Source organism: Passer montanus, unplaced genomic scaffold (assembly GCF_014805655.1).
Source record: "Passer montanus isolate IOZ18808 unplaced genomic scaffold, ASM1480565v1 scaffold118, whole genome shotgun sequence".
Classification (NCBI taxonomy): domain Eukaryota; kingdom Metazoa; phylum Chordata; class Aves; order Passeriformes; family Passeridae; genus Passer; species Passer montanus.
In genome coordinates this window covers 471219-493906 of record NW_024358500.1, presented here as the reverse complement: position 1 = coordinate 493906, position 22688 = coordinate 471219, and the positions used below count along the sequence as shown (strand labels likewise).

Genomic DNA, 22688 nt, shown 5'->3' with positions numbered 1-22688 from the left:
GCAAATGCCTGTCTTGGTAACACTGGCATAAATTTGATGTAATTTTTTGCATGACCCTCATGGGAAGGAGTCTGCAAGCAGTACTCCTGCAGCCCTGAACTGCTCTCTGTCACCAACACACTCATGGGAACCACTATCCCAAGAGGGAAGATGGGAGGTGTTTGTTCTGCTGAGGGTGGCCAGAGAAACTCTTTTTTCTGTGTTTCTTTTCTGCTGTAGTGTTTCTGTCATTCTTTGGCATTGCCAGCATTGGGCTAAGCTGCCTGGTGGCTCTGTTCCTGTACCATGTCGTGTTTGGGATCCAGTATCTGGGTATACTCAATGGTGTGGCTGCCTTTGTCATTGTGGGGATTGGTAAGCTCATCTTTACTCAAAGCCTGTGCTTTACCTGTGCTGCCTTGCCTTGCCTTTTGTCTGCAGGAGAGAAGATGATGGGGACAAATGCAGATTGAATTTTCAGGCCCTTTTCTGTTACCTATAAGTTTAATATTTGCAGTTCAAATGTCAAGGGGGAAATCAGATTTTTAGTGGGTGTCACCTGTGTGAGCAGAGTATCAATATCTCTGCTGTTTTTTTCCAGGAGTTGATGATGTCTTTGTTTTCATCAACACCTACCGCCAAGCCACCCACCTGAAGGACCTGCGGCTGCGCATGATCCACACGATCCAGACAGCAGGGAAAGCCACCTTCTTCACCTCCCTGACCACAGCTGCAGCATATGCTGCCAACATCTTCTCTCAGGTACCCTGTACCTTTGGAATTTGGGGTTTCAATGTCTGCCAAAGGGCCCAATAGATCAGGAACCTGCCAGCACCATCTGTCCTCTCCTTCAGCACAGCGGGCTGCCAGACCTGCTTCTTACAGGGCTGTCTCTTACTTGCTGTAAGGGAGTGCATCACCCAAGGAAATACTTCTGTGCAGTCACAGTACAGCTGGTCTGTAGCTGGACAAGGTAAATCTGGCCATAACAGAAATCCAATTTGGTTAGCCTGGTTCATTCTAGAAGAGAAGTAAAATGAGTCCCTGGATGGGCAGTCATTGGTTAGATTTGAACTCAAACAGATCTCATCCAGTCATGTTCCTTCTGGAATGCAGACATACCACTGGTCAAGGAGCTGGGGTGGTGTTAAGACCCAGATCAATCAGTTGTCTAACCCTGGGAGATTTAAACATCCTGTATAAGGAGGCATCCATAATAAACTATTGCTGTTATTGCATGGATCTCTGAGAGTTTGTGTTGTCTCTGTCTCCAGCCAATGTAATACTGTGCCACTGATCAAACAGGCTCTGTTTCAGTGCTTTACCTAGCAGCTTTGCTGATTTTCAGGGCTGAGGTCAGCATGTATTATTCTCAGGCTCCTGCAGACATCTCTTTCTTGCCCGCTATCTCTTCAGCAATCCTGCCCCAGCTGATCCCTGTCACTGATGCTGGAGACAGGAATGTGATGTACACACATTGCAAAGTTCATGTGGCAGCAGCCAGCCTTTGTTGAAGTGCACCCTCTTTTACAGGGGCTTTGGATTTCCTGTGCTTAGAGAGAGGATTGGACAGAGGTCTTAACTCTGCCCAGATAACTGGGCAATGATATGGGTGCATTTCTGGTTCAAAAGGATTGGCTGGGGTCCCCTTGTTTAAACTTAAATTCAGCCTATCAGTATTGTGTCCAAGGACTTGTTTACTTCAATTCCCTAACAAGCTAGGCTGGTCAAGTAAGTGTCTGTCATGGCCAAATTATTTGTGTATCCACAGACCAGCTATAGGCTTTACAGATCCCAATCCCGTGTTCTCTCTCTTCCTGTAGATCCCAGCTGTACATGACTTTGGACTCTTCATGTCACTGATTGTGTCCTGCTGCTGGGTAGCTGTGCTCTTCACCATGCCAGCTGCTCTTGGAATATGGACCCTTTACGTGTCCCCATTAGAGAGCTCCTGCCAAGCCAGGTGAGCCCTGGAGCCTGTGGGTGGGAAGCTGTGGAATTTACAGTCAAGGAGGTTTGCAGATTCCTTCCCTATCATCTCAGTTTATCCTCATTCCCCTCAGGCAGCTTGGCTTGGCTCTGACAGAAGGGAAATTTAAGTTCTGCCATTACAGATTGGAGCAAAATGGAAGGGTCAAGTCCCAGTCTCATTCTCTCTCAGTCAATTCTCTTAGTTGAATCCCATGGAGTATTGGACCATTTGTTTCCACTTAATGCACAGCTAAACCTTCAAAAGGTGGAGATGCAAACCCTGCAAGGCAGACAGGTCCCCACTGCTCCTGCCTGTGAGCAGGATGTGGAGATTTGTGTTTGAAAGTGAGGACATTTTCTTTTCCCTTGCTCTTTAGCACTGCAGGTGACCTGGAATGATTTTATTCACTAGCAGAGAAAGGAACTGCTGAAACTCCCATCATTCAGCACCCAGTGTCCCCAGCTCAGCCCTGCTCTGGGTATCCAGCCCAGCCCCTGCCCTCTCAGCACTTAGCAATGGAATTTGCTCCTGGCAGTTCCTGCTGTCTTCCCAAGCAATTGGAGCAGGTTGTTCCTGTGCTCCTTGCCACTGAAGGAACCCTCTGGTAACTCCTCACAGGGTATGAGGCTTTAAACTCTTGCCTTTTTCTACTTTCCTGCTTCAATCCAGCTGCAGTCAGAAGTGCACCAAAAAGAGTGCCTTGCACCTGGCTGAAGATCTCTTCATTGCCTCAGCAGCCACCTCCAGAGCAGGCAGAGAGACCCTTCCCTACCTGGACGATGACATCCCACTGCTCAGCGTGGAGGAGGAGCCTGGTATGTGTCTGCTGTTTGGGGCCTTTAGGGGGATCACTCTGCCCTCTTCATCCTGCAGTTCTCCCTGCCCCTGACACTGGTCCTTCCCTCAGTTCCCTGAATTTGTAAGCTGGAGATGGTGTCATCATGGGAAGTTGTAGGACTCAGTATTCTTCGTAAGTTTGCTTTGAGATCTTCAGTGGGTGTCAATGCATGCTTTCTTAAATAGTTTGCTAATTCTCTTGGGTCTACTGTGGTCTGCTTTCTGTCACTGGTTGTGACATGAAGTAGCCATGAAACATCTAATCCATAACACCAGGACAGCTCACCATGGAGTAAAGTTTTCCCCTCTTCCCTGCCATTTGGAGCACTGTATTTGGGAAGCAGGAGAAAGAACACTGTTTTTCTCCAGCATCAGCCCCCTAGAGCAGCTCCTTCATCATGGTATGAAGAGGGCAGTGACTTGCCTGAGATCACATAAACAATCTAGAAAAAAACCCCAGAAATTCCCTATCTGTTGTTAGCAGGAGATAATCCTTCCAGCCCTGATCCCAAGAAAAAGGTGCTTACAGGGTCGTGCTCTCTTGTACTTGGCTTTTAAAACTTGCTGGAATCTCTTCCTTTTAAACTCCCAACAGCTGTGGTCAGGGCAGTGAGTAGCTTTCAGGCCTGAAAGCAAACTGGAACTGGAGACAACTGAATCAATTCCATGGCATGTGCAGAGCCCCTGCTGCAGAGTGGGCTCTGATATGCCTTTGACAGGCAGGCAGAGAAGCTCTGGCTCTGGCTCTGTGCTGCAAGAGTTCTCCTTAGTATGCCAGAGCCACACGCAATGGTGATGTATGGAAATAATCCCTCTCTTCCCTGCAAACAGCAGAATGTTTTCCTCCAGGGCCCTGGGCGTGAGGGAACTGTGAAGAAGCAAAGCAGCTTGTTCCAGTCACTGCCCAAGCGTGGCTTGTAGGTTGGGTGAGCAGTGTGCCAGGCATGCTTCATCCCTCCACAGCAAGTGCCCACTTCTCACACACAGAGAAGGGGGCTTTTCCCTTGGCATCCTGTTCTGGAGATGAGAGAATCAGGGAGGAGCCAGACTGCAGTCAGGAAGAGGTCAGCTATGTGTAATTAGCAGTAAGACATATTTAGTGGGATGGGGACAAATTCTGCTGGCCCAAGATGCATGCAGTGTCCCTGTGACCTTATGGACAGTATTTGTGGGGTTTGGGAGAGCAAGGAACACCCTGAAGATTTGGAATGAGCTATGGATTTACACTTGTAGCTGTTGCATGGCAGTGACTTGACAAAGATGCTTCTTAAAACATTCTCGAGTCACTGCCTCTGCCAGGGTCTTACTCCATCTCTTTAGCTTGAGTGAGTTGTACAGCACCTTGCAGAGGATTTGATAAAGGAAAGCAGAGAGCTCTGAGAGACACTCATGACACTGAGACTACTTTTGATTTCTCTCTATCCTAGTCTCCCTGGAAATGGGGGATGTCCCCTTGGTGTCTGTGATGCCAGAAAATCTGCAGCTCTCTGCAGAGAAGAGCAACCAGGGTCACTTGATAACTCATCTGCAAGAGCTGCTGGAACACTGGGTGCTGTGGTCTGCAGTGAAGAGCAGATGGGTGATTGTGGGTAAGCAAGGAGGCAGGGTGCATCTACATGCATTTTAGAGGGTTTGACATTTCAGTCAGTCTCCAAGCCTTGATTATTAGTTACAAGAGCTGGGAAAAGGGACATGGTAAATGTCTTGTAATACAGTGGGAGAGTGCTCCCCGAACAGTCAGTCCCTAAGGGACTTTTCCATCCCTTTCTTCTCACTCAGATCTAAAGTGGCAATGCCTGATAGATTTTTTTCCGGGCATGGGGTTTATTACAAGAAAGCCCAGCTCCCAGTTCTTTTTCCAGCTGAAAATACCGTCTTTCTACCACATGGCTGCTCTCTGAGCATGTCTGAAGTGTGAAGTGCACGTAGCGCCCCATGCTTACCCAGGTCTGTCCTTGCAGGGCTCTTTCTCCTCGTTTTGCTGCTGTCCATATTCTTTGCTAGCCGCCTCCACCCAGCCAGCCGCGCTCCCGTCCTGTTCCGGCCAGACACAAACATCCAGGTGCTACTGGACCTGAAATACAACCTGAGTGCTGAAGGTATCTCCTGCATTACCTGCTCAGGTGAGAACACTGGCTCCCAAGCCATGGTGGGTGCAGTCCAGCCTGGCCTAAGCCCTGGGCTGGAGGAGCTGAAGTGAGGCAGACACCTACAGTGTTCAAATATCTCATTGGACATTGGATGGACCCCGTGGAAAGGAGGCACACATTGGGAATAGGATGGTTGAGTTGCCTGTAGGAGTGGAGTATTTAGAAAAGCATTTCCTGCTTTAGCCATGAACTGCCTGAGTATTTCTTCTGGAGCAATCTCTTCACAGACCATGAAAACTGACTATTTTTACTCATAAGTGCTGGTCTCATGTCAGTGCCCAGCCAAGAGACTGTGGCACTGTGTTGCCTGCTCAGGGTTTGGTATTCAGCAGCTGAGTCTGTGGTGTGCACAGGCCTGGTAAATCTTTTCTTATGCTGTTCACCCTTTCCTCCCTGACTAACCTTGTGGGACAGGTTTGTTTCAGGAAAAGCCCCACAGTTTGCAGAACAACATCCGAACTTCCTTGGAAAAAAAGAAGAGGGGCTCAGGTTCACCTTGGGGAAGCAAAGGCAGCATGAGTGATGCAGGGCAGCAAGGTGAGTGGAGCATGAGGACTCTGGCCACATTTGCAGCCAGGGCCCAAGGATCCACTGGGCTACAAACCAAACCACATGCTCTCTGAATAGCTGATGGGGAGTAATTCTCTTCACAGCCAGCCCCACTGAGCCCTAAGTTGGTGCTGGATCTATGGGGCATCTTTAGAATCCCCCTTTCCCTGAATGCTTACTGCTCTCTAGGACACAGTCCTATAACCCAGGTGGCAGTATCATCTAGTGTCATATCCCTCTGATCTGAGTACAGGGCTAGGAACCCCAAGCTTTCACATCCCAGTCCTGTTCACAACCTTGTCGGCAGGTCACGAGGAGAGTAAATTCAGTTTGCAGGGGATTTTGAGGATAAAGCAGTTATTGGGCCAGGTCCTGAGCTGACATGACTCAATAAGCCATCAGCAATTACTGCAGCTCAGGATGTATTTGTGATAGCCTTTGAAAGATGTACTGTGAGGCTGTGCCTGGTGTCTCTGAGCAGACAGCAGACCATAAGAGCCCTCCTTTGCTCTGGCTGCACCTGTAGGATTTGCTGGCTGTGAAGTACCACCAAACCTCATGCCCTCTGTTTTCTTCAGAGCTCCAGGGGACTGTGTACATCTCCAAGTCCAGGAGCAAGGGAAAACCAGCTATCTACAGATTCTCACTCAATGCCAGTGTCCCTGCGCCCTGGCAGATGGTGTCACCAGGAGATGGGGAGGTGCCTTCATTCCAGGTAAGTCAGTCCAGGATGCTGGACCCCTCTAGCAAGAGGGCAGCACTCAGCAGGTGAGCACAAGAGCCTCCTCCTGTCTCTCCATGGGGTCCTAGGTAGCTTTGGGTGACATTTTCAGAGCACTGCAGTAGGGTAGTTAACACAGAAGGCATTGTGCTTGGCATCATCCAAGATGATACCTTGGAGTGCCACAAGACTTCACCTGTTGCTGTTGAGAGGTGACTGTCAGTGATGGGAGCAAAACTGTGGGTGCCACTAGGGCAGATGTCCCTCACCCTGGGCAGAGCAGCCACCCTTCAGCCTAGGCCACTGGGAACGAGGGTATTAAGGGGCCTGTCACACACTGGCCATCGCTGGGAAGAGACAGGCTGGGGGCTGACTGTGCCTGCAGTGCTCATTCTGTGTGGCTGTGCCAGTGCTCAGGGAGGAAGGGAGAGTGTGATGCTGATGTGCAACAGGCTGCAACCCCGTGGAGTTAAGTGTCTGTTTTCATTAATCCATTGCTTAGGTGTATAGAGTGCCTTTCGGTAACTTCACCAGGAAGCTGACAGCTTGTGTGTCCACAGTAGGGCTGCTTAAGCAGATGAGCCCCAGGAAGTGGATGATGACCACCTTGTCCTGTGACACCAAGAGGGGCTGGAAGTTCGATTTCAGTTTCTACGTGGCCTCCAAGGAGCAGCAGCGAACACGGTAACCTTCCAAAACCCCCCTTGGGTCAAGGAACAGCACAGCTGAGAGGCTGATGTGAGCTGCCTAATGGCCAGTGCTGGTCCTGCTCTCAGTCAGTGACATCCACAGCTCTAGAATTTGCTTTGCTGCATATATGCCCCATATCTGCAGTCACTTTGCAGGCCCATAGCTTCATTAACGTGCAAAAGGTGAGAGACTGTGACTGGGGGCTTCTTTGAGTGGCAAAAAGATGTTGCTGATCTGGTTCTTGCCCTTACCCACCTGAATTCTTGGGCTGAACAGGCAGCACAGAATGTACAATGGCTAGGGATACAGATCTGCAGAGTTCACCTTTCCTGTTGTTTCTCTCCCCAGGAATGTCTGTTTCCATGTAATACTTTGGACACTTCATCTTCTCCCCCTCTGTTCCCCCATAACAAACTTTCTTTGCTGCACAGGAAACTGTATTTTGCCCAGTCACACAAGCCCCCTTACCACGGCCGAGTGTGTGTGGCACCTCCAGGCTGTCTGCTCAGCTCTAGCCCAGATGGACCCACCAAAGGCATCCTCTATGTTCCCAGTGAAAAAGGTAAGCTGATGAGGCCCTGCTCAAACATGCCAAGATCCAGAGAACCAGACCTTTCCTTGCCATCCAATATAACCAACCTCTACTCTGTATTTGACAGCAGCGCCCAAAGCAAAGCTGTCAGCCACGTCTGGATTTAACCCATGCATGAACACAGGCTGTGGGAAGCCGGCGGTGCGGCCGCTGGTGGACACGGGAGCCATGGTGTTTGTGGTGTTTGGAATCAGAGGCGTGAACCGCACCAGGCGCCAGGACAACCACGTCATCGGAGACCTGGTACTCGTGGGGTTGGATTTGTGGGGTGCCCTGGTGAAGGAAGGAAGGATGGATCTGACTCCCATGTTCTCAGAAGGCTAATTTATTATTTTATTAAAATTAAAGAATGCTATACTAAACTATAGTAAAGAATACAGAAAGGATACTTACAGAAGGCTCAAAAGATAAAAATGAAAACTCGTGACTCTTTCCAGAATCCTGACACAGCTTGGCCCTGGTTGGCCAAAGAGTGAAAATAACTCACATCAGAACCCAATGAAACAATCACCTGTGGGTGAACAATCTCCAAACACATTCCACATGAGCACATCACAGGAGAAGCAAATGAGAGAAGAATTGTTTTCCTTTTCTCTGAGGCTTCTCAGCTTCCCAGGAGAAAAACGCTGAGCGAAAGGATTTTTTCAGAGAATGTGAATGCCACAGTCATGGTCTGGGTGCTGGGCAGGCCATGCTGGTCTGGCATGCAAGGGGCTGCCAAGCGAGGGGCAGGCTGTCTGGATGGTGTTTAGTTAATACCCACAGCCCAGGGTGGTCCAGCAGTCTGGATGGATGGAAGGGCAAGGGTTGTAGCATTGTGATGAGCCAGGACGGTTCTGTTTTAGCAAATCGATAAAATAATGGAAATCAGGAAGTCCTTATTGAAAAAAAACACTTCAGACACTTCAGAAAATCCCTCTGAGTGCAATATATAACCTCCTAATTTTGAGTCTAAACCTGGCTTTCTTGAGGACTTTTGAAACAAACCCATCTTGAGTGCAGTATAGAGTCTCACTACACATTCAAGACTGAGGGAACTGATATTTTTCTATAATATACATCTTGTTATGAAGTATTGACAAAAAATAAAAATCTGTTACTCTAGGAAAAGTCACTAAATGTGACTTTCCTAGAATCAACTTACCTGTGAGATCTCATACCTTGACACATGACAGTCATTCCCTAGAAAAATTATACTTAGCTTGGCTGCTGCACCTCAGCTTTCTGCTGTTCTTCCTGCTCTGTGATTTGGGGGCACTGTGCAGAATCAGCCTTTGCCTGTTTCCTCTGGAGGGGCACTGAGAAATGCAGGCAGTGGAGCAGGCAGGAAGCTGAGTGCCAGTTGCTGTGTGTATGTCTCACGTGTGGTGCTCTTGTCATTGTGTCTCCTTGTGAAAGGGCAGTGTTATCTACGATGACAGCTTTGACCTCTTCAAAGAGATTGGCAACCTGTGCCGCCTCTGCAAAGCCATTGCCAGCAACTCTGAGCTGGTGAAGCCCGGAGGGGCTCAGTGCCTGCCCTCGGGTAGGTTAGACTAACTCCTCTGCAGCCCTACCTGTGCTTGCTTGAGCTGGGGTCCTCAACAGCAAACCAGAAAGGGGGACTGCTTCTTGCTGTCTCCTTTTCTTCCCAAGGCAGCTTGACCCTTCTAGAACATGTCATTGGTTGTGCTTTTTGGGACAGAAAGAAAGAAAGATGGTCTCTCTAATGTCAAAACACTGGGTATATTCTTTGGGATTTAATCCAGAAAGATAAGAGCAGAATTGCATATGTTCTTTCTAGTCATAGGTATTGCTTGAGATACAGTCTTTTGATTCAGTAAATATCCTCTTAGTAGCTCCTGGATAACGATGAACTCACACCTGATCTCATTGCAGTGGGTACTCACTGTCTCTGTGGCTTTGCATACCTGACAGTGACCATCTCTCCCAACTTCAGAGGTCACAAGCCTGTGGAGCTGAGCCCAGGAAGTGCATGTTGGCTTCAGGCTAAAAGCCAATTCCATGCCTGGAGCAAATCCCTGCCAGGCCAGGCAGACAGCCCCTCAGCACTTGCTCTTTGTGCTGCTACCTGGCAGCTGGGGACAAACAGCAGTGGCACTGTCCTGTCCCATGCTGATGACAGTGTCCTTTCAAACTGCAGCAGCTGAGGGCTGTGATGCCGAGACCTCAAAGGTTTTGGCAAACCACAGTGGCAGGGGGAAGCAGCTGTGGACAAATGGGTCCTGTGATTCTCTTGGGGCTCTCATTTTGGGTTGTTGGTTGGGGTTTTTTGCATCTCTTTGCTCCAATGTGCTTCCTTTCCGCGTTCTGCCCTCCATCTCTTGCTCTTTCTTTCTCTCCAGGTTACAGCATCTCCTCCTTTCTGCAGATGTTGCACCCTGAGTGCAAGAATATCCCTGAGCCAAACCTGCTGCCTGGGCAGCTCTCTCACGGGGCAGTGGGGGTGAAGGATGGGAAGGTGCAGTGGATCTCCATGGCATTTGAATCGGTGAGCACAGGGCATCACCTGGTAGCACTGTCATCCTGGTCACACTTCCATCTTGAGACTTCTGGGGTTCAGCTCTGCTCTTTCTGCACTGGCCACTCCTGCTTGCAGATATAATTTAATGTTTATTAGCATTTGTTGTGGACAGATGCCTGCACTCACTCACAAGCTGGTAGAAGAAGCTGCTTACACCACAATTAGCTCAGGCAAAAAGCTGGTGGCAGATTTGCCCCAATGCCACTGCCAGTTCTGCCTGGTGCTGCCACTCGAGCTGGTTGTCCTGCCCTTTCCCTTGCCATGCATACCCTGCCCGAAGAGCAGGACGTGAGTTCACTCTGTTTATCTTGTTACAGACAACCTACAAGGGGAAATCCTCCTTCCAGACATATGCTGACTATCTGAAATGGGAGACATTCCTGCAGCAGCAACTCCAGCTCTTCCCAGAGGGCTCTGCTCTCCGGCGTGGTTTCCAGACCTGTGAGCACTGGAAGCAGATTTTCATGGAGATTATAGGCAAGTGACTGCCACGTTTCTCTCCCTGGGGAAGTCATGCTCTCTGACACATCTTCACAGCACACTCCATCCCATATGGTGGGCATGGGTTATATCTGCAGTCCTTTGCCACTGCTGTGCAAATTCCTAAAGCCTGTTCCTGCCCTAAGTAATGTGTATTGTCAAAATTAGGCAAAGCCCAAGGAAATAGGTAAGGGAAGGGACTCTGCCCTGCTGATGCGAGATTCAAGAAACCTTCTTTCCACTTTCATTCTCCCCCTCCTGTCTTCCCCAGTGTGAGTCCCTGCCTGCCTTGTTGCCAGCAGGAACATGGTGCCTTTCTCATCGCAGCTGTCACCTTCCAGGATTCATATCAGCTGGCTGTTTCCTTCCAGGGGTGCAGAGTGCCCTGTATGGTCTTGTCCTCTCGCTGGTCATCTGTGTGGCTGCTGTGGCAGTGTTCACCACACACATCCTCCTCCTGCTGCCAGTGCTGCTCAGCATCTTAGGTAAAAACACCAATTCCAATGTGTCAGGCTTTTGCTTTTCCTGAAATTGATGGGTTGTGGCACTGCTGATTCTCTGGTGATTTGAACTGAATTGCTTGTATTCTGTGAAAACCCTTTTGGCTTTCCAGGAGCCAGTCCTAGAGAACAGACTGGCTAAGTGAACAGAAGAAACTCTCAACAAATGCACAGGAACCTCATTGGGAAAGTAGATTTGTGTGTTTAATTCCCAGTGTGTTTTATCTACACAATCCCTTCTATTTGTTTAAATAAGGGTTTTAGCTACACAAATATCATCCCTACCTGTTATGTATAATAATGTGATTAAGTCCCACAAGCTCTGAATAACAATTTCACTACTTTCCAAGAACCTGCACCATGGCTGCTGTTTCCAAGCAGTGGAAGATGTTAAAACCTGAGCATTTTAGCAATGTTTTAGTACTTGAAGCAAAATTGTAAATAGTTTCCTCTCCCAGACTGGTGATTTGATAATATTGTGGTCTGAATGTGTTGCTAAACCTCTTAGTTTAAAAATCAAATCTAACATTTTGAAACCACTTGGTCTCCCACATGTGACTCACAAACTAACAGTACTCTTTGCCTTCAAAAAAGTGTGCTCAGCCTCTGTGTAACTGCAGCAAGCAAAACAACAGGCTCACTTCCCTGTGGGCCTTGTGTGCCCACGTAGACACTTGTCTGGGCTTGGATTCATTTAGCAAGAGTTAGTCCAGGATGGCATCAGTCTGTCAGTTTGCCTGATGTTTGGCTAGGTGTTCCACGAGGCCCAGCAGGTCTGGTCACCTTAGGAAATGGTCCCTGTGCTGAGGGAAGGTGTGGGAAGTGTTTTTCTCTGTGGCAGGGGGACTGTGTACCAGGTTCAGACTGGGTGGCACACAGACCTGTGGGGTATGATCCCAAACTCCCAGAGTCCTGTACATTTTCCTCACAACACCTTTCTCACGCAGGGGTTGTCTGCCTTGTGGTGACCATCATGTACTGGTCTGGCTGGGAGATGGGAGCTGTGGAAGCCATTTCCCTCTCCATCCTCGTTGGCTCCTCTGTTGATTACTGCGTGCACTTGGTGGAGGGCTACCTGCTGGCAGGGGAGAACCTGCCACTCCACCAGGCAGAGGTGAGCTCTGTTCTTCCTACAGCCTTGCATTCCTTCCTCTGGTGCCTCCATGCTGCTCAGCTGTGATGCAGGACACACGATGGGCACGGGGGGATGTGTCCTGGCACCCTCAGAGCATCCCTGGGGTATGGTGTTTGCTGCTTGTCCAGCTGGCTGCTCCAGACTGTGAACTTGTGTACCTGAGTACGGCAAACTCAATTAAGGGTTTCCAACCCATGTGGTTCTTGCTGGCCACAGCTGCATCCAAAGCAACCTGTTTTCATGTCCAGGTGAAGGCAGTCTGTGCTGAAACAGCTCTACACTAATTCTGTAACCTCTGAAAATTGCTCTGCTGGACCAACCACCAGCTGACCTCTGGCCTTGTTAACATCTTTTGTCTCATTGGGAAGATGGAAACCATAAAACCTGGGATCTCTGATGCCAAGTGCAGTGTCTGCATGCAGTGTCTGTGTGGTGTAGGCCCAGCAGTCAGTCTGATGTGGTGGAAAGGAGGCACAAACTCCAGCAGCCTTTGTCTCTGCTGAGTTCAAACCCTATGGCTCTTTGCATAGCACTGCAAGAAATGTCTGAGCTGCACTCCAGTAGCCTCTTTGTCCTGATGTGGTTGTGTTGGAGGGTCCCCAGCATGAGGGAGAGATGAGAATCTTGACTCCATGTTTCAGAAGGCAGATTTATTATATTATGATATTATATTAAAATGCTATACTAAAGCTATGCTAAAAAGAATAGAGAGAAAGGATCCATCAGAAAGCTGAATGGAATGGAATGGAATGGAATGGAATGGAATGGAATGGAATGGAATGGAATGGAATGGAATGGATAATAAAAACCTGTCAATCTCAGGCTCACATAGCTGTACCATGTTGGTCATTAACTAGAAACAACTCACATGGACCAATCAAAGATGTACCTGTTGGTAAACAATCTCCAGACCACATTCCACAGCCATCAGATAGTTATGGTTTACATTTCTTTTCTGAGGCTTCTCAGGAGAAAACCCTACAAAGAATTTTTCATAAAATATCACCGTGACAGATCAGGATTCTATCTATCAGCTAGGACACGTCTCAAAGCCTAAAATACCAGTGAACCCCATTGTCACTATGACATATTTTATGAAAATCCTTTCAATAGGATTTTCTCCTGAGAAGCTGAGGAGCCTCAGGAAAGAAATGCAAACAATAACTATCTGCTGCTGTGGAATGCAACAGGTGCATCTTTGATTGGTGCATGTGAGATGTTTCTACTTAAGGACCAGTCATGGTCCAGCTGTGTCGGACTCTCTGAGAGTCACGAGTTTTTGTTATCCTTTCCTTTTTCCTTTCCTTTTTCCTTTCTTTTTTTTTTCCTTTCCTTTTTTCTTTCCTTTTCCTCTTCCTCTTCCTCTTCCCCTTCCCCTTCCCTTCCTTCTGATGGATCCTTTCTCTCTATTCTTTTTAGCCAAGCTATAGTATAGCATTTAATATAATATCATAATACAATAAATCAGCCTCCTGAGACACGGAGTCCAGATTCCCCTCTCTTCCCTCTTCCTGGGCCCTGGAGCACGCCACGCGTGTGCCATGCCCGTGGTGTGACCCTGCTGTCCCTGCAGGACGCCGCGGCGTGCCGGCAGTGGAGGACGCTGGAAGCGGTGCGGCACGTGGGCGTCGCCATCGTCTCCAGCGCCGCCACCACCCTGATTGCCACCGTGCCCCTCTTCTTCTGCATCATCGCCCCCTTCGCCAAGTTTGGGAAGATCGTGGCCCTCAACACGGCGGTGTCCATCGTGTACACGCTGACTGTGAGCACGGCCCTGCTGAGCACCATGGCGCCCGGCACCTTCACCCGCAGCAGCGCCTCCTGCCTCAAGGCTCTGCTGGCCGTGCTCCTGGCCGGCCTGCTGGCTCTCTGCATCTGCCTTGCCCTGCTGAAGAGTGGGTTTAAGATCCCCCTCCCCAACGGGACAGCCCTGTAGGGCTCGGGTCAAGAGCCGCGTGGTCTGTCCTCTTGCTCCTTTTCTTTTTTCTTTTCTTTTTAAAGGATATTTTTTGTAAGGAAAAAAAAAAAAGACCCTTTTTTCATGAAGTTTTTCAATTCCAGATGCACTTTATTTTCTAATGAGTTTTGCTCTATACTTGTATTTATTTTAGGTAGTGATGGATGGATGATGGAAAGTGAGGGCTGCCCAGGGAATATCTCAGCCTGTGAATAGGAGGGGAGGAGGTTTCCTTCTCTCAGTTTTCTTTCTGCTTTTTTTTTTCTTTTCTTGTTCTTTGAATTTATTTTTAACAAACAGGGCTTTCTGGACCCACAAGGCTAAAACGGGAGAATTTGGGAAGGTCATCTGATCCTTTCAAAAACCCTTCCCTCTGTCCTTCCCCTCCACTTGTCCAGGGTCAGAATTGCAATGATGACTCTTAGGTGGTGTCCTCGTCCCACACCAAGCCTGTGCCTCATTGCTTGAGCCTTCAAGAGCAGCAGTGAGCTGTTGGACAGGCCTGGGGACAGCATTGTCTGCATCCCTTTGCCAGGCCCTGTGCCCATGCCAGACCAGCAGTGAACTTGCTGCACAGGAGCTCTTATGAGTGTCACTTTGGGATCCAAACTAGAGCTGTTGGGTGGCACCACCTGCAGTGGACCTGCCTTCGTGGTTCAGAGAGGGGGTTGGGACACAAAGCATTCCCCTTCCTTCTGGAGAGACAGTGCACTTTGTGCTGCGATCTGTCTGTCAACAGCCATTGGGAAAAACATGCTGCCCTCAGCAGCCTGCCCTCCTCTCCCTCATCCCAGCAGTGAGGTCAAGGCAGTTTCCATGCCCAGTCCCACCATGTCACCTCACCAGTCACTGCCTCTGCTGTTCCTGGTGGAGAGAAAAGAGAGCCCTGAGGTCCCTGAAGAGCCCTTTGGCCATAGCTGTCAGCTCTCAGCCTGAGGACAAGGTAACCCCTGGGGCCAGGTAGAGCCCAAACCTGGTGGTGTGCACAGCATCCTCTGTGGCAGCTCTGAGACACCCTCCTTAGTGGAGACCCGAGGGCACCAGAGCTGCAGCTGCTGTCTGCTCTGAGCAGATGGTTTATATTAAAGTAAAATTAAATCGCAAACTGGTGCCATTAACGAGTACATTTTAAGCATCACTGATTAGATCGTATTTTTAAAATTGAAATAGCTAAGTGTGCATTCATATACAGCACATCTGATCCTTGGCAGAAGGGGAGGGTCAGGCCCACTGGGAGATGCATTAACCAGTATTTACAAGGGTGCCAATAGAGTAATGTGGCCAGGAAGCAGCCTGACTCAATTTCTTTGCAGTTTTCATGTCCTGGTGGCTTTGTGTTCTCTGGATCAACCCCTCTTTTTAAGATGAAACTTCCAGGAAGTCCAACCCCATTGCCAGCCAATTTGTGAGGCCTGCACTGCTGAGAGACTGAGCTGCTTCTCCTTGGCTCAGTGCATCCCTGCTTTGATCCCTGCCAGTGTTACACCTTCACATTGTGTCATCCCCGTTAAACTGGATCAAATACTTGTTTCTAAAGTAGGCTCCCCAAGGTGTCCCCAAGGTTCCCCAAGCTGGAGAGAGGAGTTCTTATTGTTTCCAGGACTCCAGAGTAATCCTGCTACAGGCAGTGAGGGATGTGAGAACATGAGTAGAGCAGAATGTGAGTAGCCTGGTTTCTCCTTGATCTCCCATGGCGCTTCGGAGTTACCCCTTTCTGCAAAGTGTTAAATGTTTCTTGGCACCTACCTCTAATCTGCACCAGCTCCTTCATGATGAACCCTGTGCCCATGAATAAATGGTTCTGGAAAGGAATTTTGACTATCCTCAAGCTGTGCTGCTTTGCTGGCTGCTGTGCAGAGCTTAGCCCCATCCTTGGTCTGTAAGCCATGCTGTTCCCTGTGTCTGTGCTCCAGATTTAACTCTTGGTGGTGCTCTGAGCACTGACTGGAGAGGGCAAGAGTGTTTTTGATATACATACAGCCCCATGGCCCCTGTGTGGCTGTACAGGTGCTGCAGGGGATGGCAAGATGTCCCTTGTGGCCAAGGATCCTCTGGCTCGTGGCTTGACCTGAACTTAGCAAACACTTCAAACCTCCTTTGGGTGATTAAAGCTGATGGATATTTCCAGGTCAGCAGACAAGAGAGTAAGGTGCTGAGGGCACCCTTAGAGGAAGTTCCTCCTTCTGTAAGTATGAAGAAACCTTTAAAGGCCTTTAAGAAAAGGCACAGATGTGCTTTGAATCCTGTGAAGTTGAAAGCCTATGCAAGCCCCTGATGTGCTATGTTTGAGCTCACTATAAAGAGGCTACATAAACACCCCACCTCCAGTGTGATTCTGGACATGCCATGCTGGGAACATTCATTCAGCCACTGTAGGGGAAGCAAAGATTAATTTAAAAGTAGAGGGACACCTTGTATGTTTTTTGGGTTTGATCTGGCAGTGACTCTGATCTGCAGACAAAAATAACAAGAGTTCTTGGCTCCTGACAGGATCCATCCTGTTTTCTGAAGCAGGTAGGGAAAAGGCCAAGCTATCATTTTCTCTCCTCCTCTCCAGCCAGCCCAAGCTCCCTCTGTGCAGAGGGACTGGTGGGCACTAGCAGGAACAGGCATCACCTTGGCTTTTGTTGCCCAAAGTGATATTGGGAATGCAGTGGCTAGAACTATTCAGAAGGAACAGGGGAGACCAAGATAAGTGCAAATTCTTCACAAAGGCATGCTGAGGAGATTGTGCCCCTCCAGGAGGGAAACTGAGGCAAGGAGAGGAGGAGGAACTTCCACCAGATGTAGCAGGATGGCAGAAGAGCCAGTAGAGGATCCTAGGAAATTTATGCTGCAAGGACTCACTGAATGATGTAACCTGAGACCCTGATTAAACACAGCCATGACACTTCTCTAAAGATCTAACATTTGCCCCATCACTGCTTCACCCTGCACAGCTCTGTGGTCGGGGTGGCTGGTGCTTTCTCCACACGCAGTGGAGTGACAGAGACTTAAACCTGGAGCCCAGCCTTCTGCAAAACATTTAAAACATCCTGATCTCCCCAGGCATCTGTGGAGACAGCAAATGAGTAGCAGATGTATACATGTCCAGGTAGACAGTGTCATCCTTGTGATTACAGAATACTCATAAAACTGTAGAGGTAAGAAAAGGGATGGCTTTATCTGAGCAACTGTGGAGGTGTAGCTGACAGCCCTGCTGGGAGTTGGTGCTCCAAGGCAGATGCTCATAGCAATAAAAAGCAAGGCTTCACCTATTTGGTGCTGTTCCAGGAGCAGATGTTCACCTTAAAAGATTACTCCCACATCTTTGCCTATCTTCTTTCCCTGGTGATTCCTCTGTTTCACAGGACATCTCCTGGGCCCCATTGTCTTGTCTTGCCAAGGTTCAGCCTTCTCCATGGTAGGTGTTCATGCTGAAGCTGCTCACAGAGTCTGGACTGAAAGTGGCTGGAAATGTCTTGAGAATTTCCTTAGGCAGAGGAAGCCAGGGAGTTAAACAGCTTCACACAAAGCTTTCAGTTTTGGTGTTTCTAAACAGAACACATCAATCAGCCTTACTTGGAAGAAAATGCTCTGATTTTCCATTTTAAAATGATCCTTGTGCAATTAAAAAGCATACAGGAATTTTCAGTTAGCACATGGCAATGGAATGTGCCTATTAACTGCCCACTCCTTTATTTCCAGTAAATCGTGGTTTGACGCTTAACCTCTGAAAAGTTAGGTTAGTGTTTGAGGAGGGGGTCATTCTGGAACTATGCCATCTCCTACAAAACAGAGTGGATCTTGTCCTGCCCAGAAGTTCTCTCCCTTCCAGTGCAGGGCAGTAGCAGAAGGACACTGCTCCTTGGTGCTGAAGCTCTGAGATTCATGCACAGAGCTGGTGTGACTGCTCTTTGCTCTCAGCTACTGAGTGTGTCCAGGGCTCCCCATCAATGTGGACACTCAGAGAAAGAGTCCCTGCTCACAGCAGCCCTGTCCACATCAGCTCTGGAGTCGGGAGGAACAGAGTTGATGTGCAGTGCAGAGATCAGCATCAGAGGAAGGAAAAGATCCATGATTCCTGGCCCTGTTTGTTTCTTTATGTTGTGGTGCCTCTTGAGGTGCTGGGTTTGGGCAACTGGGGCATCAGATTTGGCTGCTGACCTTAGCAGTTGCCAAGGCTGCACATTCTGAAAGGAATCAGAGGCTGAGCTGGACTGTGTTTCTCAATTCCTGCTGTATCTGAAAATATGCCAAAGCAAAGGTAGCCTGAGAAATATCCCCAAGGAGAAGGACATATTGACACTTGGAGAACTGCTGGGACCATTGATACAGTAGTCTGGAGGCAATGGTCTCCAGAGACCCTGGCTTTGCCTCCACTGGAGCAAACTGGGATGTTGCAGTGTCTCAGTCGTTTAACTTGTCCTGCACTGAATTTCTGTAGCAGAGCAGCCTGCCCTTCTGGAAGGTTATAAAAGGCTTTTTGTTAAGCCCATGACACAAATACATCCTCCCACACTGTCCACCAAGGAAGCTGTGCAGACTGGACAGGACAAATTGCCAGGCAGGACAAATTCAGTGTCTTGGTTCTTACAAAATCACTCCTCACCCCAGACAGCACGTAAGCCATAGTTTACAGATATTTCAAAGGCTTCTGCTAATTACTCTGCCCTGGGTTAGCACCCAGAGTCCCAGAGGTAGACATCTTTCAGTGCCTGTCTCCATCCTGTGGGCAGAGGTTTTTGGCTTTTTTTCTCTGCTCCTCCTTTGGGCAATTGCTGAAGGGAGGTGGGGGGCAGCGACCATGGCTAGAGGCAGAGCAACAAGCAGGTGAGCAGAAGGGTTTGGAGGCAGAAGCAGAACAAATGGGAGGAAGGATGGTTCAAAACACAAGGGGGAAGAGGTGTGAGTGCCCCATGGACAGTGGGAGGGAGGGCACTGCCATTCCACCACGCTGTGTGCAGACCTTAGAGTGTCAGTTCTCAGAGTGATGTAGCACAATTCCTGATGTATGCGTGTCACTTTTGTAAGTTGTCTCCTACCCTCACTATTTTCAGTGTTCCTTGATTTTTGGAGACTGTTGTAAATAAAAAGATTTTGACATTCGCACGTTTGGATCCCTCACTCATCACCACATTTCTGTTCTTGTACACATGCTGACAACCAGAGTGGCACTGACAGGATCTGTGCTGTGTAAGGAATGCAGTGGGGATGAGGCCACAGAACCAGTTCCTGAAGTGCACAGGATTGTCTGCTCCTGCTGCTGAAGCTGGGCCTCTTGAAGCCATATCACATCCAGGAGAGCTGGCAATCTGGAAAAGGCAGTGCAGGAACCCACAGGTTCTGCAGAGGACTGCAAGAGGACTTATTACAAACCAAGGGCGACTCCAGCGAGGGGAGAGAGAATGATACATCTGACTCCATCATCAGAAGGCTAAATAATTACATTATTATACTATATTATATACATTTCATCTAAACTGAATGTGCCTTGCATTCACCCTTGCTCACAACTGCACAGAGCTGCACTCATCTCTGATTCTCCCATGACTGTCTTGTGACAGTCTGGACACACACACACTTTTTATTAGCAGTTAAACCATGCTGTCTCTCCTCCAAATTGAGTGTTTGCAGCATTGACATGAACAGCTGTCCCAGTCAGCCAGATCATAACAAATGGGAGCTGTGGATGGAGTGTTAGTTTGTTGCAAGGGGACAATACATTGTATTACTAAACAGTGAAGGTTGTGATGGATGGTGATGAGCCAGTGTGCTGTCTTGTTTGATGATCACACTGAAAAAAAACATAAAACCAACGATGTTTCTAGGGAGCTAGGCAAGGCCTCGCATTGTACCTGGGAAGAAACAACACTGAGGTTCTCTGGTGTCTTATCTGCCACAGCCTTTGCATCAGGCCATTAGTTATGCTACTGCCTCTCAAGGAAGCTGGGAAAGAAAATTTGGGGGAGAGGAGGAGTTGCTAGTCAAGAGCTTCTTCTTCCATGGGAACACTGCAGAAATCTTGTCCTGGGTAATGTTGTCTGACTGAAAGACAGTGTGGGCTGAACTGTGCTGTTTTGATCCAGCCTGAAGCAGGGCTGTGTTATTGTGGGAGCTTAGAGCTCAAATTCAGGGCAAGGGAAGAGTGAGAGAAAGGTACTACAGGAAGACATGGAGGGAATAATTATTTCTGTGGGGACAAGGTCCTCCTGAGGGTCTGGCATATCATCCTGCTGCTTCAAGTGCCTTGTGTAGAGGACTGTGAACCACAGCCTCTTTGAGCAGAAAGCTAGAGCAAATGAAATACTTGTTTAATGCCAGCACAAAATTGGAGGAAACATGTTTGATGGAAAGGAGGCGAATTAGTCTGATCAGCCACCTCTGCATCTGTACAGCTGCAGCAGCAAAGCTCATCCCCAGGTATGTTATGTGTTACGTGCAGGTATGTTAGGTACAACTCAGTCACTGCTGCCACATCGGTGGGTTCTTGGTCCAGCTCTGAAGGAACTGCAGATGGAGGAGTGTGGGCTGGCTAACGATGGTGTGTGACTCACTCACCTCTGCAGTACCTTCACTCATGCACCCTTCCCTGTGACAGCTACACAGATAAATTAACCCAAGCAGAGACCAACTGGACCAGCCTAAGCTCATGAGAGAACAGAAGTAAACAATGGTATGATAATGATCGGTCAGATTCAAATTCAAACAGGGGGCCGTGACCAATCCCATTGAATCAGGCCTGCAGACATCATTGAGCTGGGTGGTGCTAAAACTAACTAATCAGGTGTGTGAGCTTGGGAGATTCAAAGGCCCTATAAAAGGAGCTCTCAGCAATAAACTTTGTCTGTTTCTACGTGAACTTTGGTGTGTTCTTTTGCATGCCTCTCTCCAACCTCAATGACAATTGGTGACCCCGATGTGACACAACAAGCTGCTGTGGGTACTGCGGGGAGAGAGAGGGCAGCAGTGATTGCTGCCTGCAGCCTGTAGGGTGGCAGAGAGGGGCGGGGAAAGCCACAGGTTAGCGGAAATTGCTGCAGAGTCCCCGTGAGATTCAAAGGCCCTATAAAAGGAGCTCTCAGCAATAAACTTTGTCTGTTTCTACGTGAACTTTGGTGTGTTCTTTTGCATGCCTCTCTCCAGCCTCAGTGACATTGGTGACCCCGACGTGATACAACAAGCTGCTGTGGGTACTGCAGGGAGACAAAGGGCAGCAGTGATTGCTGCCTGCAGTCTGTAGGGTGGCAGAGAGGGGCGAGGAAGGCTGCAGGCCAGTGGAAATTGCTGCACAGTCCTGGCGGAGCAGTGGGTATAGCTGTGGGTAGTGTGGAAAGCTGCACAAGATGGCAGAGAATGCTGTGTGGGTCTGGACTGCTTTGTGAATAGAAGACGCCACTGGGAAAAATGGGAGCATGGACTTCAGTGGAGGAAGACTCTGTTCTCCAGGTATAGACTTTTTTTTAAAGAAAAGGGCCTGCAGACATCATTGAGCTGGGTGGTGCTAAAACTAACTAATCAGGTGTGTGAGCTTGGGAGATTCAAAGGCCCTATAAAAGGAGCTCTCAGCAATAAACTTTGTCTGTTTCTACGTGAACTTTGGTGTGTTCTTTTGCATGCCTCTCTCCAGCCTCAGTGACATTGGTGACCCCGACGTGATACAACAAGCTGCTGTGGGTACTGCAGGGAGACAAAGGGCAGCAGTGATTGCTGCCTGCAGTCTGTAGGGTGGCAGAGAGGGGCGAGGAAGGCTGCAGGCCAGTGGAAATTGCTGCACAGTCCTGGCGGAGCAGTGGGTATAGCTGTGGGTAGTGTGGAAAGCTGTGCAAGGTGGCAGAGAGTGCTGTGTGGGTCTGGACTGCTTTGTGAATAGAGGACGCTGCTGGGAAAAATGGGAGCACGGACTTCAGTGGAGAAAGACTCTGTTCTCCAAGTACAGACTTTTTTTTAAAGAAAAAAGGGACAAAATATGATGAGCAGGCTTTGCTAGCCTTGCAGGCATGGTGTGAGAGCCATGGACTAGACATGACAGTAGTGGCTGTCCTGGACTTAAAAACTTGGGAGCCAACTGGCAGATTTATACTCACAGCACTCTCCATAGGTGATGAGACTGCCATTAATGTGATAAAGCCCTGGAGGCTTGTTGTGGACTTGCTAGAACAATTAAAGTCTGAGGGGGATGCGAGGACAGTGGAAGAGCTGCTGTGGGCACCACCCACCAAGGCATGTGGTGAGGACAGGGCACCTGGAGAAGCAGCGGAAAGTGTGGACCCCACACTGGGAACACAGGGGAGGTGTCAGAACCCAGGACATTCCTCTGACTGCCCTGGCAGGGGGCTCAGAGACCTTGACACAGAGTCAAAGACACCTGTGTCTTTGATTTTTAACCTATGGAAAAAATTACCAGCTTTGTATGAAGATGTACAAGGCATGAGAGTTTAAGTAGAATGGTAGTTAATTTGTCACAGGGTGAAAAAAGTAGAATTTTGGGGGTTTTAGAATGAGGGTTCAAGAGGCAAGACGGAGGAATCTGGGTGTGTTCTGCCCTTCTTCTTCTTTGTCTTCCATCTTTTGCTGTGATGATGACACTTTTGGATTGGTTTAAAGTAGAGACAGACTGTCT

General features: G+C 48.7%; 1 protein-coding gene across 3 annotated transcripts in view; it reads left to right on the top strand.

The window, feature by feature from the left end:
* The window catches only part of DISP3 (dispatched RND transporter family member 3), a 29986-nt gene extending 10809 nt beyond the window's left edge, over nt 1–19177 (top strand). Inside the window, exons 5-21 of one of the 3 annotated variants that reach the window (XM_039697549.1) lie at nt 220–354; nt 581–741; nt 1803–1942; nt 2621–2766; nt 4216–4377; nt 4750–4911; nt 5353–5475; nt 6066–6202; nt 6711–6892; nt 7330–7460; nt 7561–7733; nt 8889–9015; nt 9836–9981; nt 10332–10491; nt 10866–10979; nt 11942–12108; nt 13703–19177. In XM_039697549.1, the coding sequence (XP_039553483.1) occupies nt 220–354; nt 581–741; nt 1803–1942; nt 2621–2766; nt 4216–4377; nt 4750–4911; nt 5353–5475; nt 6066–6202; nt 6711–6892; nt 7330–7460; nt 7561–7733; nt 8889–9015; nt 9836–9981; nt 10332–10491; nt 10866–10979; nt 11942–12108; nt 13703–14065 (2729 nt within the window). In that variant the 3' untranslated portion in view covers nt 14066–19177. Of the gene's footprint in view, nt 1–219; nt 355–580; nt 742–1802; nt 1943–2620; nt 2767–4215; nt 4378–4749; nt 4912–5352; nt 5476–6065; nt 6203–6710; nt 6893–7329; nt 7461–7557; nt 7734–8888; nt 9016–9835; nt 9982–10331; nt 10492–10865; nt 10980–11941; nt 12109–13702 lie in introns of all 3 variants that reach the window. The other 2 variants (XM_039697548.1, XM_039697550.1) reach the window with 2 other exon arrangements.
* The last annotated feature ends 3511 nt before the right edge of the window (nt 19178–22688 follow it).